The 14,999-nt window shown below is 37.6% G+C and overlaps 1 protein-coding gene across 1 annotated transcript; it reads left to right on the forward strand.

Moving 5' to 3' along the window:
* The first annotated feature begins 6,688 nt into the window (after positions 1 to 6,688).
* LOC107598689 (dnaJ homolog subfamily A member 2-like) lies at positions 6,689 to 10,646 on the forward strand. Its single transcript, XM_016290080.1, has 6 exons — positions 6,689 to 6,860; positions 7,657 to 7,716; positions 8,470 to 8,696; positions 8,938 to 9,018; positions 10,142 to 10,275; positions 10,368 to 10,646. Exons 1-6 carry the CDS (start codon positions 6,783 to 6,785, stop codon positions 10,619 to 10,621), a joined length of 834 nt encoding a protein of 277 aa, XP_016145566.1. The 5' UTR covers positions 6,689 to 6,782; the 3' UTR covers positions 10,622 to 10,646.
* Positions 10,647 to 14,999: the final 4,353 nt, after the last annotated feature.

Consider the following 14,999-nt stretch of genomic DNA (forward strand, 5'->3'; position numbering starts at 1 on the left):
AAGTCCACACCACAACTAAAAATTGTTGTAGAAACAGTTTTCATTCAGAAATAGCTAGTAAATTTCATTATCAATTATAGAAAATGGCAAGTAACACATTGAATTAAATGTGATATTTTGAAGTAGAGAGACTAAAAGTATGTTCTTCTAAAACATACTATTATTTACAATTTCAGGGGGAAAAATGTACAGTGCATAACGGTAATAATATCAGTTGGCATCACTTTTAGAAAAAAAAATTTCCAGTTGGTGAATGATAAACACATTGACAATCAGAATCCACCAGACTTTGAAGAGTTTGAGCATTTAAAGTGGCAGACGACATCTGCAGTGTGTGCTTATTATAAACAGAATGTTATGGACGTGTGGATGCTGATATAGTTATTTAGTTATCGTTCTTGGTGTTAACAGGTCTTTTATACCATGCCCAAACCAGACAGGATAAGACAGGTTTCCATCCGCTGAAAGCAAAAATGGTATGTTATGTGACAATCACAGCTAATCAGAACATATTTGATGTTTGATATGCAGCTGTGGTCATCGTTGCTTAGGGCAAAAAAACTCGTTTACATGCAGACAGGATTTAGTCTTTGCTTTGGACACGGTGTTCAGAGGAACATGCTTTTGAACAAGAATGGTTACTAGATCAAATATCACCACAGAGTACACAAAAACAGACCTGATTTATATATTTTGCCATTGGTTTTTCAGAGTTGCTTTTTAGCTTTTGTTTTAAGAGAATTCCCCGTGTGCACTTATAATTGTGTCTCAGTGGCCATTAAAGACCACAGCACATGCGCTAAATGTTCTTTAACCTATAAACACACCGTTTTGGAGGTTCAACCAATCCATTACAAGCTTCAGATAAAGTGTGGAAAATTGTAAAATGATGCTTACACCTTTTGTATAGAAATTATTCTTTTTGTTGTTAAACAAGTCAAAATAAGCAGGAATATATTTTCTAACCAATATATATGCGCTTCCATTTTAGTCTTAACATGAATAATTGTGAAGATGTTGATGTGAGAGATGTCCAATTACATTTGAATAAAATTACACCACCTGAAGTATATTTGATGTGCAACAACATCTTTGCATCTTGTGAACCACAGAAACTCCAGTATGCATGTTTCCTCTTATTTCCATTAGAGTCTACATTACTTTCCTTCAGTCCCAAGCTCACCAGTAATGCTATTTTATTATTGTCATTACTGGACACGTCTACACACTAAGAACAAGCCTCGCTTTCATCTTCACTGTCATTTCATTTTCTGTTCACTTATTTTCCTTTGGTCCTCTCCCAGTGTCCATCTCACTGATCTGTCATGTTGAATTAGACTGTGGGAGCACTCAAGGCCTCATACGTCTTGAAAAGGACAGACGCAATGCAGGTCACAGCCTCCATAAGACCCAGAGGCCCGGCCACCCTAGGTGATTGTCACTGAGGTTAAAGTCAGTATGAATTTTGAAAATGAAAAGTGCCCTCACAAGGTTCTGGTTCCATTGTGAATGATTCATAGTATGGTAAATGGGTCATAGCATGTTATTCCCTCAGTCAGCCCAAGCTCACCAGTAATGCTATTTTATTATTGTCATTACTGGACACGTCTACACACTAAGAACAAGCCTCGCTTTCATCTTCACTGTCATTTCATTTTCTGTTCACTTATTTTCCTTTGGTCCTCTCCCAGTGTCCATCTCACTGATCTGTCATGTTGAATTAGACTGTGGGAGCACTCAAGGCCTCATACGTCTTGAAAAGGACAGACGCAATGCAGGTCACAGCCTCCATAAGACCCAGAGGCCCGGCCACCCTAGGTGATTGTCACTGAGGTTAAAGTCAGTATGAATTTTGAAAATGAAAAGTGCCCTCACAAGGTTCTGGTTCCATTGTGAATGATTCATAGTATGGTAAATGGGTCATAGCATGTTATTCCAAAGAAAAAATGTGTTGGTCTTCTATGTAATGATCAGTTCACAATAATCTTTGCTTAGAAATTTCACTCTAAGCTAAAATATGGCTTGGAATATAGCACACAAGAACCTTCCTTGTTTTGGAACAACATTAAGGTGAGTATGTATCTCTGTGTGTGTGTGTGTGTGTGTGTGTGTGTGTGTGTGAGTGACAAAATTGAGTCAGTCTTGCTATGCTCTCAAAGAACTCACTTTTACACACAGTGGTAGATGCTTTTATTACATTCCATTCAGAGTTTATATATTTTATCAGGTCATGATTCTCTGGGAATCAAACCCCATGACCTTGTAATTGTTAGCGTCATATTCTACTCTGAGCTACAGGAACTTACTTCTATGTTTATTATTTTGTATTTATTTAGTCATTTATTAGACACTTTTATCCAAAGCGACTTACAAATGAGGACAACAGAAGCAATCAATTGTAGTATTAAAACAACTAAAAACAGATCCAAAACTACAAGCTAAAACTTTATAAATACTACCTATACACATTTTAAAAATAAAGAGATTAAATAAAAATGACAAATGCATACAACAAAATTTCAAAACTTAACATTTAAATGAAAAACAAAAAAATAAAGCTAAAAACAATTCAAAATATTAAAGAACAAAAGGTATGAGTATAACAATGATTCTAACATAACAGTAACACTAAGCCAAACACCAAAAAAAAACAACTACATATGTGTATGTACAACCACACACACATACATATATAATGTATATATACATATACATTTATAAATTCAATATATATTATTTCATTTCCATTTAGTTTGTTGAAGTATTAAAATAACTCAAATTAAATAAAACTAAAAACTTAATAAAAGACCTATACAGACATAATAAATTCAGACATAATGTAACTCAAATTTAAATAAATAACAAATACAAATAATACAAATCAAACTACAGTAGTTTATCAGTGATCTTAAAAAATAACACTGAGCCAAACACACATGCTAAAAAACAACAACTTACTGACACATAGTAAGAAATGGTTATAAAAACTGAAACAGAAGTGAAACAAGTAGTAGGAAAGAGGAGAAATAAAAAGCGATACTTATCCTTTGCCGGTGTCCTGCCCGGTGGAGTCGCCCACACGGTAGAGTCGCCCGGTGGAGTCGCCCACACGGTAGAGTCGCCCGGTAGAGTCGCCCGGTGGAGTCGCCCGGTGGAGTGGCCCGCACGGTAGAGTTGCCCGGTGGAGTCGCCCGGTAGAGTCGCCCAGTAGAGTCGCCCGCACGGTAGAGTCGCCCGGTGGAGTCGCATCTTCACTCGACGGCTACCGCAGTAAACTAAGCTTTTTTTTATACCAGTCTAACAAAATACTCAATTAATTCAGGTGGACACACTTTCCTTATTTTCTCCACAACAAATGGCCAAGCAAGCGCAGACACTGACAAGACAAGCGATACAGAACCAGACCAAACGCGATATGTTCGAATAAATGTCAGTAAAGGCATTAAGCCCAATGTGATGACAATGACTTACAATTTAAACAAACAGCAGGAAAATATGAATATACATAAGAAATGTACAGCCAGATGTTGAGAGCAACTTTAAAAGTTTTAGAATGTTAAGAAACAAGGTACACGTTAATTTTTTATTTTTTTTAAATAAATAAATCATTGTGATTCAACATTTTTAAACGTTTGATGTCACATTTCAGCCTGCATATGAAAACTATCTCTTCATTTGTTTCCACTTGAGCAGCACATTTGCCTCTGTTTACGTAAATCTCCGATCTAATCCTTAGCAGTTCGCTTATATTAAGGTGGACATAGAAACGCAATGACTTTTGGGTGTTTGTCGGACCACGGTCATGCTGCCATCATGTGGTGATTCCGGGTAAATGACATTTCATTCTGCTAATGATGAATTTCAACGGATTGCATATTAAAACATCAAATATGTTCTGATCAGCTGTGATTGTCAGGTCGCTGGAAACGTACCGTGTCTGGTTTGGACGCGATGTAGGCCACATGCGGGGGATGGACTTCACTTCATATAATCATGACAGTCATCTTCATTTGAGCACCTTCACTGTCTGTTACGAAAAGCCAAAGTACACGGATCTCAATCGATGTCTCGCTGTAAAATCAAATCATTTTCATTCTGGAACATGTAGGGCCAGGGTGGACTATATAATGAAGATTGTTTAGGCTTGCATCATTTTACTGTTTAAATGTAATGTGAAAAGATTAAAAATGGAAGAAAGCACATCATTTGCTAAAACGAGCCTAAATTGCAACAGCACAAGCTTAATTAGGATTGATAAAGACACATTTCCAAAAGCACAAACATAAAATAACATTTAAAAAAAAAATAATTGTGCATCAAAAATGAAAACATTAAATGCAATTAGAAATATTTATGAAAGTCATCTTTTTTTTATTATAATATACTTTTTTGAACCATTTGCTGTTGTGTTTGCAATGGTTACTGATTCTTTTATGTATCAAAACCAGCCAGTTTGACATTTGACCAACATTTGACCCCTGGGTTCCACAACCATTAAAAACCATTTAAAATGGTATTTTCCCCCGCTTTTAAATTGCAGATAGTAAAAAGTTAGATTTCAATGACATTCGACCTCTGAACTATTTAGCATTTCTGAAATCGTGACATTTTTCACACAAGCATATTTCACAGCATTTGGAGTTGTGCATACACACGCAATAGTTTTGGCTGGGTATATTATGTAAATGCCCATTTATCGCATTGTTTAAACAGAGTTGCCAAGTCCGCGTATTATACGCGATTTTGGGTAATAATTGTGCATCAAAAATGAAAACATTAAATGCAATTAGAAATATTTATGAAAGTCATCTTTTTTTATTATAATATACTTTTTTGAACCATTTGCTGTTGTGTTTGCAATGGTTACTGATTCTTTTATGTATCAAAACCAGCCAGTTTGACATTTGACCAACATTTGACCCCTGGGTTCCACAACCATTAAAAACCATTTAAAATGGTATTTTCCCCCGCTTTTAAATTGCAGATAGTAAAAAGTTAGATTTCAATGACATTCGACCTCTGAACTATTTAGCATTTCTGAAATCGTGACATTTTTCACACAAGCATATTTCACAGCATTTGGAGTTGTGCATACACACGCAATAGTTTTGGCTGGGTATATTATGTAAATGCCCATTTATCGCATTGTTTAAACAGAGTTGCCAAGTCCGCGTATTATACGCGATTTTGGGCTTCTTTTTTTTTGTAAAGTTGCGTGAAAAAATCCCGGGTTGCGGTTTTTGGGCTTATTTTAAAAAATATGGTTACTTGTTAGGAAAACCTGACAAGCAACTTAATATAAATTAAATAAAAATAAAAAATAGAATCAAATCAACATCTCTAATGACTGGTTTAAGTTGAAAACTCCTATTTACGCAACCCAGAGCCCAACCATGCAATTGTGGATCTGGTCAAGCTCGAATTGGCTACAAGACACACGCTTGGGGATGATCGCCCGAGCGAGCCGGCCTCAGCGAGAGGGTGTATAGTGTTTAAAGGCCGAAACACCCGATGATCCTGAGGTACACTACTGAAGAGGTTGTCTTGAACATTTCCCTCAATCTAACTGACGTTTCTTTTCATTTATGTTCACTGTATTCTCCAATGCATTGACTGACACTCTGTCTGCTCACAGTTAATAGCCAATCAGTGCAAAAATATAAGTGCTGTAGCATAATTTGTCAAATATTCTGCCCCCTCCGCACGCGCCTTCTTTTTGAACGTGATTTTTCTTCTATGAGGGATTGATGATAGAAGTAGATGTAGAGGAGTGGGATGACTTTTGTCCTTTATAAGGCAGTCTAATTTTTTATTTTTACAATGTTTTTGTAATGTATAAATTATCACGGGCTGTAAAAAAAAATAAAAAAAAAATACAAGAAACAAAAAACAAGTAGGCCTATACAAATACTAAGAGTAGATTTGGTTCGAATAGCCAATATTTTAGTGGGCTATGTGGCCATGTTACAGCTCCTCTTTGAAGCTCTTGTGTTTTTCTCCTTTTCCATCTGTCCAATCCTATTCTGCTCACAGGTGATTGGAGATGAGTTTTGTTCCTGCTTTGTTGCAGTTTGCTCATTTTTGTCAAATAACTTGTGTTTTTGCTTTTCAGATAAAAGGGTAGTTTCAGTTTAATATGCTGCTGGCTCATTTATTGGTAATAAATAATTGATAATAAATGATATTGATGATAATAAATTATCAAAACATTTTGGGCTTGTTTTTGAAGCTGCGGTTGCTTATTTGTCTCGCGAGAGTTGGCAACTGTATTTAAACACTATTCGTCAAGAGTAAGTTGCTGAATGTTAATATGAAGTGTGTGTGTGCGCGCGCGCGTTTTTGTGACAAATGAGGACATACATTTGTATAAAGACAGGTATTACAAGGAGAAGGTGACTTTTCAGGACATTACCCCATGTCCCCACTTTTCAAAACGCTTATAAATCACACAGAATGGAGTGTATTGAAAATCTGAAATAGCACAAAGTCTCCTGTGAGGGGTAGGTTTAGGGGTAGGGTTGGTGTAGGGCAATAGAATATACGGTCTGTACAGTAGAAAAACCATTACGCCTATGGAGAGTCCTCACTTTTCACAAAAACAAACCTGTGTGTGTGTGTGTGTGTGTGAGTGAGTGAGAGAGAGAGAGTGATATTTGCATCACGATGACATGTGCTCGTACGTTGAGAGGAGGCGCGTGAGGAGAGGTTAAAGTTGACGCTTCCGGCCGGTGTCTCTCTTCAGCTCCCCGCTCCCCGCAGACAGCCCTTCACTCAGCACAGCCATGTCCAACGTCGCCGATACCAAACTATACGACATTCTCGGGGTCTCCCCCTCGGCCTCCGAAAACGAGCTGAAAAAGGTACGGGTTCATGTGTCTTGCCTTTAATTTCGGCGCTCGTTAGCGCTGTTTGAAGGAGTGAATCAGGAAGAGAGGAGGATTAGCAGTGAGCTAAAGCTGAGTTTGGCCTAGTGACTATAGTTACCAGATCGTCGAACTAAACCGGCGAGATGGAGTGTTGTTGTGGGATTCAATCAAGCATATCTGCGGTCTCTTTACATATCCACTCACCCGTGTGTGTGTTTGATTTATGCCTTGGACTTGAACATTAAACGCGGTCAGTCATCATGCTTATCTTCCTGTGTAGCGGCTGAAAACACAGTTAGCGTCAGCTCACCGTGTGGCCGCTGTGTAAGTTAGGCCTTGACGCGGGGCTTTTCCCTTTACGTGTGTGTCATATTGCCAAGGAGGTCACATGTACTACGAATTTGAAACGAGCTAAATTTTTTCTGTTCTTTGATAATCACAGTCAGCAACGCTGTGTTTAGCGCAGAGGGGTTTCTGTCTGAAAGCTCGCTGAACTGTTGGAAATGATCTGTTTGGGGTCTCACTAGCTTGTGGTGTTTTGTTCTCATTAGTCGCGTTGCTCAAGGCCGCTTGGCTTCATATGAACATGACGCACAAACAAACTGCTTTAGAGTCATTCTCAAATCATGTTCAAATCTCGAGAGATATTTGCTGGAAGATTCAGGCAGGTGTAACTCGTTTTACATTGAAGCGAGTTCATTTAGTTAAATCAGTGGTTTAAATGTGGAATGTTGTTTTATTGTGTAGGATGCTTTCTGAAGTGAAACTAACTTTCTAAAATACATTTCAGGCTTATCGGAAATTAGCAAAGGAATATCACCCCGACAAAAACCCAAATGCCGGAGATAAAGTAAGATCATTTTATTATTGCTTTTATCTAAATGTGGACAAACACTGTTAAATAAGTATGTTGTGGAGAGATTGATCACTTTGTACACATTTGAGTTCAATTGTAATATGCAAAAGATTTTACGAATATTATGATTTTTAAAGTGTTAGTTGTTATATTAGTGTTTTAAGGAATAGGTCACTCACATAATTGTCCTTTACTCACCCTTCCAAACCATTAAGACTTTAATTTATCTTCAAAATACCAATAAATATATTTAATGAAACCTGAGAGATTTCTTTCTCTACATTTTAAAGTCAGTTCCACCAAAACAGACACTTCAAAAGTTCATAATTGGCTCATAAAAGTAACCCATATGAAGTAAGCTGTTTAACCCAATTTTTTTTAAAGGCGTAATCACTGTATATGATGAACGGATTTAATTTAGTCTTTTATTCGCATATAAATATTGACTGACGCACATGCATGGAGCAGATCAAATGTTAAACATGCTTGATGCACAAGAACAAATCACTAGATTCCTATTATTTTCTTGCCTTTAATTTTTTGAAGCATCAAAGTTTTGGTGGACTGGAATCAGTTTCATTAATGACTTGTGTTTCAAAGATGAATGAATTTTATTTATCTTTAACAACATGAGGATGAGTAAATTACAATTTTAATTTATGGGTGAGCAATCCATTTAATGCTGTAGTGCGTATTATATTGGCTTAATGCCTTTATTCAAATATTTAATCTTTTTTTTTTTTTCAGTTCAAAGAGATTAGCTTTGCTTATGAAGTACTAACTAACCCAGAGAAGAAGGACTTGTACGACCGTTATGGGGAACAGGGTTTGCGAGAAGGTGGCTGTGGAGGAAGCGGGATGGATGACATCTTTTCCCATATCTTTGGCGGTGGTCTCTTCGGCTTCATGGGTGGACAGGGTCGGAGCAGGAACGGAGGGCGGCGGAGAGGGGAAGATATGGTCCACCCCCTGAAGTAAGTCAAATCACAAAGCTTCCACTTCTAAAGAGATGTGTGTAAAAATGCTGATTTCTGCTGTCCTTCAGCGGTCACATTGACCCCTTTTCTTTCCTGACCCTCTCATTGTTGCCAAGCACATGTATAGCAGCGTCTTAAGAAGCTTTAAATATGTCACTATGGTTTTATTTGGGGTTGCATCATGATATTCTGGAAGAGCTTACACTTTTTTTTATTTTTTGTCCCCCTCCCCCAATAGGGTGTCTCTGGAAGACTTGTACAATGGAAAAACAACCAAATTACAGCTGAGCAAGAATGTTCTGTGTAGCACTTGTAATGGGTGAGTAAGATTTGTTTCATGTTATGGGTGTTTTCATGACAATTAAAAGCACACCATGTAAGATTTTCGTAATATAAAATATCCAAAAACCACTTGCACATTGTTATATATCATGCAGTTGTGCACTTACGTTATCCCAAAAGTTCCAAAGGATTTGTAAATCCAGAGAAATTCCAATTTTAAATAATGGCCCGTCTGCGCTATCGGTTTCCGCTTCTAGAAACTATGGCAACAACACAAAAATGCTGCTGCAGTTAAACTAAATCCATTACGGCAGTCACAAATAAAATGAAAATGAAATAAGTGTTGACTGCAGCATTAAATTTAGATCTGCTCAGTGTTTCACCATGAATGTTTTTACAGTGTTGCACATTATAACCAATCACACACAAGTCTGTTGAGTTTATGAACACAGCGGCCAATCAATCAGAGGCGTTTAGATGAGTCATCACTGAAACACCAGAGTTTTGTTCAGTGCTCGCTGAGTGTATTCTCATCAGAAACAACAAAGTGCAGATGTGCGTATGATGTAAGTAGGAGATTCAAACAGTGTATAGACAGCTTTTCTGATAAGGGGAGTTTTTTGAGAGTGCTTAAACCCGCGCTAGACTGAAGTCAGCCGTACTGTTCTTTGACAATGTAACGTTAAATGTTCTTTGCTCGCTTTCTCTATATAATTTATTCGCTGTTTGAATAACTTTGGAATGTACAGGTAATTAAAAAAATTATTAATTACATCCGTGAACATGATTCGGACATCTCTGGATGGTGAAAATGATATTTCCCATCGTTCAACTCTCCTTCATGGCGTCATCAAGCTTCGCCTTTGTTATTGTTTTGAAAATGCGACCTCTAGTGGCAAAAACGTACATATTGTGCCTTTAAGGAGAAAGATCTCTGTAATGAGCATCTAAGTTTTTGGGTTTTTTTGGGTCTCACCACACCCAGTCGTTTCAATACAATCTTACATTTTGTGAAAGTTGTTACATAAGTTACTCTATTGTTAAATCAGTCTGAGCTAAACCGACCACAGTGGCTTTTAAAGAGTTCGAAACTTTCCCTGGCTGAAGTGTGTATGTGCTGAAGTATTTGTCAAACTGAAGCTGTTGTTTTGTCTCTGCAGTCAAGGCGGGAAGTCTGGTGCAGTCCAGAAGTGCACAGCCTGCAGGGGGCGTGGTATGCGCATTATGATCAGACAGCTGGCTCCTGGCATGGTCCAACAGATGCAGTCAGTGTGCACGGATTGTAACGGTGAAGGTAAGGGACTGGAGTCTGAATGTACTTTATTGAATGTCAGCCAGCATGTTCATGTGGAGGTAAGATTTGCTAATGGTTTCTTTATGATCCAGGTGAGGTGATCAGTGAGAAGGATCGCTGCAAAAAGTGTGAGGGGAAGAAGGTGATTAAAGAGGTGAAGATTCTGGAAGTGCACGTGGATAAAGGTATGAAGCACGGACAGAAGATCACCTTCGGCGGGGAGGCTGACCAAGCACCTGGATTAGAACCTGGAGACATTGTCCTGGTTCTGCAGGAAAAAGAGCATGAGGTGTGTCAATGTTCACTTTCAGGTTCAGAAACTATTATGATAGAGATGTTTAGTTAGTTCAGAAACTCCTGAGATTAAGTTAACCTTATTACGAATTTGTCCGAGACTGATTTTTTGCGCAACGGCTGATATTAGTACTATACAGTTATTTTATCCACGTTAAAAAGTGAAACATTAACATTCATCTTGATATTTAATAAATAAAAAAAAGTGTAACTTATCACATAAAGAAAATGCATTAACAATAATAATAATAGAGGGAAACACTTACACCTCCATGTACATGTACAGTAATAGCCTTTTTCAATTCTAAAGTTTTCTTTTATGATTCCCCCCCCCCCCCCCCCAACCACACAAACAAAAAAGTTTTCCATTGAGAAACTTGAGTCTTTTTTTTTCTGAAAACATTACATGTTTTGCCTCCAGCAAACAAAGATTCTTTTGTCGTTTGTCACTGAAACATTCATTCATATTTGGTAATTCTAAAATTCGGAGTATAAATGTGCAATATACCCAGCTTGGGGGCAAGAGGTATCTTTTTAATAATTTAACTTAGTATTTTTAAAGAATGAGTCGGTAGATGGCAGTTGGAACATGAATGTATAAATAGTGGAATGAACAGTTGAGTAGCCGATATATTGTGCATAGCCATGAATAATGCTGTTAGTTGTGTGTGTGATGTTCTGCGAGATGTATTCAAAACGTGTTTAAATAAAAGTTACCCAGGAAGTTTAGAGCTCAAGCAGCCTTTAGACTCACTAATAAGTTTAATTACCAGCAAGTAACAAAGAACTTGTTCTGTACCGTTTTGATTCAGCCATACAGATGATCAGGCCTTAAAGCTTCTGGCCTCTTGACTGCTGAGCTGCTGCAGGAGCATAAAGCAGATTGCAGTGACAGTGTGTCATGAACATGCTGCTTTACAGGTTCTAATCCCACCCTTTCAAGCCTCTAACTGAAGCAAAGTCTACAATATACTTTAGTTAAAATTCCTCAGTGGTAGTGTAAAACAACACCCTTTTTACCTGGTCAAAAACAGCTCGCTTGATCTGATAAAGTGCTTATGATTTGTGGGGATTTAAAAAAAAAAAAAAAAAGCACTGGGTAGATTTTTATCATTATAGTGTGGCTGCGTACACACACTGCCAACACACCTTTAAGTTCAAACACTGTAAAAGTGAATTTTGCATCCGATGTCCCCTTCAAGCAAGGATACATTTAATTTGATGGCGACCGTAAAGACAGTTATAATGTTACAAAAAATTTTTTTTAAATAAGCGTAAGGGACTGAAGACTGGCGTAAGGGCTACTGAAAATTTAGCTTTGCATCACAGGAATAAGTTACACTGTAAAATGTTCAAAAATGATGTTGTTTTAAATTGCAATATTTCCCAATATTACCGTTTTTACTGGGTTTTATCAAACAACTGCAGCTTTGACTTCTAACTTTTGAACAACTTTTTTTTTTTTTTTTTTAATAAACACAATTCCGTGTTTTCTTTCCCCTAATATGTGTCTTGTTTTTTCAGGAGTTGGAGGACTTGTTGCCCACACGAGCTGATCCACCAGTCATCTCTGGAGACGCAGAGGAAGTGGACCTGCAGGAGTTTGTAAGCCAGAGCTCCTCTGGTGGTCACCGCCGTGAGGCATACAACGACAGCTCCGATGAAGAAGGAGGGCATCACGGTCCTGGCGTGCAGTGTGCCCATCAGTATAAAGTCTTCAGCTGCTTTACTTTTACACAGGACGGTTTACCAATACATAGCATTTTATTTGTGTGCTTGTTTTTAAAAATTATTTTTATATGGTACGTTCTTTTTAACTGACAATTGATATATGAATGCAGTGCTAAATAAAAAATATCCTTTGTTTGGCAAACATAAGAAATACACTAAAGCAATTATCCTTGTTAAAAAAGACAAAACAGATGCAATGCACTTTAACAGTCTCCATAAATTTAATATTCAATTGAAAATATTGTTAACATTGGGCCAATTTTTTTAAAATCTGTACACAAAAAAATAAAAGAAACAAACAAGCTTTATTACCAGTTACTAATGCATGTAGGGAAAACTTGTTTCATTAAAAGTTCACAGGCTTGAATAAAGGCACCTCATATGAAGTGATAATTAAGTTCAAATAATGCAAGGTGGCATTACAGTCTGTGTAAAGCAATATTAAATGTGTTCTGAGTTTGTCACACCACAGAAAAATGTTATGAACCAATTTAAATGATACAAATAAAAAAAAACAGCAAGTAAATAAAATATCCAAATCTTGAAAGAAAAAAAAAAAGCTGTATTCTCTGCTCAAACAGATTATAACTGCACTGGAGCCGCTGAGCATAGCCCCTCCCCTAACACTATAAGAGGTGTGTTCGGCTTGAAGCTGCGCTGCACAGACAGATCGGTGTTTGACATCAAAGTACCACGAGAGCGATTCAAAAGCATAAGGAGCGTCTGCTCTCTAGAGCTCTCATGGTACTTTGATGTCCTCCTACACTAGGGGTCTCCAAAACTAGTTGGAGCTAAACTCTGCAGGACACCGGCCCTCCAGGACCGAGTTTGGACATTCCGGTCCTACACCGATCTGTCTGTGCAGCGCTGCTTCAAGCCAAACACACCTCTTATAGTGTTAGGGGAAGGGCCATACTCAGCGGCTCCAGCGCCTCATCGAGACATGATTTCAAGCCCGCCCAAAAAAATCCTGAAAAACCATTTACTGATCTAACTCCACAATTCAGTACTGCGTAGTTCAGAGTCCTTGTAACGTGTTTTCAGCAATATATTTCTAACATGTTTAGAAACAATTCTCTGAATTGCTTTTACACAGACTTTAACAATATTCATTCACTGTTAACGGCTTTGATATAAAAGATGAGATGTCAGAAAGGGAGCTTTACAACCAAGTCAACTTTGGCACAAATATCTCTTAATGGCTAATATTTAATTTGTAAATACATCCGATCAGGGGCATCATGCACTTAGTATTTTTGAGGGGGCACCGTTGGGAGGGTTGAGCCATGTGACACAGCAGTCACGATAGTGCTGAAGGCCTAAAACTAACTTGTAAACTATATCATGAAAGGCATTTTGCACCTTTGTAGATCATGTTAGTTAAGCTATAACGGGCAAAGTAGCCTAATGTAAGTGTAATCTATTAACTAAGCATAAAACCAGTGGGTGTCTTGTCAAAATATTTTAATACGACCGACTTTGTATTTAATGTGAATTTAATTAAAACATTGTAAGTTACTAATTATAACGCTTTCACTGTACAGAACGCGAGCAAATAAAATTTTCACTGACTTCCATCTAGCGTGAGATTAAGCACCCTCAAAAAACTCCTGTTAGCCTATAATCAATGAAGTGGTCTACACTATGAAATTAATCTCTTACTTTGTACGCACATCTGCACTCTGATGTAGGACAACTCTTTTATTCTTGCTGTGGAAGTTTAAATTCTTAAATTTTTTTCATAATGTCCTCCTAATCTTAGGCAGAAGAGAGAAGTGAATCACGCCGATTCCTGCTTAAAGGGACTCGGTTTCACAGCATGCGACTGGCTGCTCGCTTCTGATGTCAATTTCATGTGCATATGTTTATATAGTTCATAGAATTCAGGATCAAGGTCTGAGCTGACAGAAAAAGTTGATGATCAGCATCATGGTATCAAAGAAGCCTGATTGGATTGGTTTGGTCAGCTTGAAACCAATCCTGTAACCCAGAGTTTGTTCAGCTAGCTTCATGGTACAGGTCCCAGGACTGGTTCAAATTCTGTTTAATAGCTCAAAATAGCTTGCAACACAAAACCAGAGGAAATAAAATACATCAGTAAACAATTACAAGTCAGCACTTTCTCCATGCATGCTTCTAGAGGTCTGCTCTCCCACGGGAACCGACCAGTTTTCTCGCACCGGGGGATTGAATTCCCGAATAAAACACGGTAGCGGTCAGTAACTCTGGTATAATTTGAATGATTGCGGGGTCTGTGCGCAGCATGAGCATAACGATGCTCAGAGCAGGCTGTACCTGTGGTAAATATACAGCCCTCAGACAGAACAAGCAGTTGTCGATGAGTGACAGAGCAGAATAAGGATGGAGCAAAGTGTGGATGCGCTGTCCTTGAAGGACGTTCAACTCGGTTTTGTTTATATTTTGCTTAGCCTATAACTTTAAATGACAGATATCATTTATTTTTCTCTGCAACAGTTTTCTTACAGTGTTAACAGAAAAATGTCAAATGAATTTAGTATTTTGACAAGACGAATAAAAATATCTAATAAGCTATTTTTGTGCAACCTACATTTTTATTTTGTTTCTCTCTGCGACACTTTTTTCCTATTGTGTTGTCAATGTTAAATTGTATCCTGACAAGACGAATAAAAAATTTTCTACAACATTTTTTATTTTCTCTGGCACTTTTTTTTCCTACT

Source organism: Sinocyclocheilus grahami, unplaced genomic scaffold, assembly GCF_001515645.1.
Source record: "Sinocyclocheilus grahami isolate Dianchi unplaced genomic scaffold, SAMN03320097.WGS_v1.1 scaffold254.1, whole genome shotgun sequence".
Classification (NCBI taxonomy): domain Eukaryota; kingdom Metazoa; phylum Chordata; class Actinopteri; order Cypriniformes; family Cyprinidae; genus Sinocyclocheilus; species Sinocyclocheilus grahami.

Bases quoted from the DNA above. Each gene is read 5' to 3' on its own strand.
- LOC107598689 (XM_016290080.1), top strand. From the start codon at position 6,783: ATGTCCAACGTCGCCGATACCAAACTATACGACATTCTCGGGGTCTCC. The intron at 6,861-7,656 runs GTACGGGTTCAT...AATACATTTCAG, and splicing joins CCGAAAACGAGCTGAAAAAG to GCTTATCGGAAATTAGCAAA. The intron at 10,276-10,367 runs GTAAGGGACTGG...TTTATGATCCAG, and splicing joins CACGGATTGTAACGGTGAAG to GTGAGGTGATCAGTGAGAAG.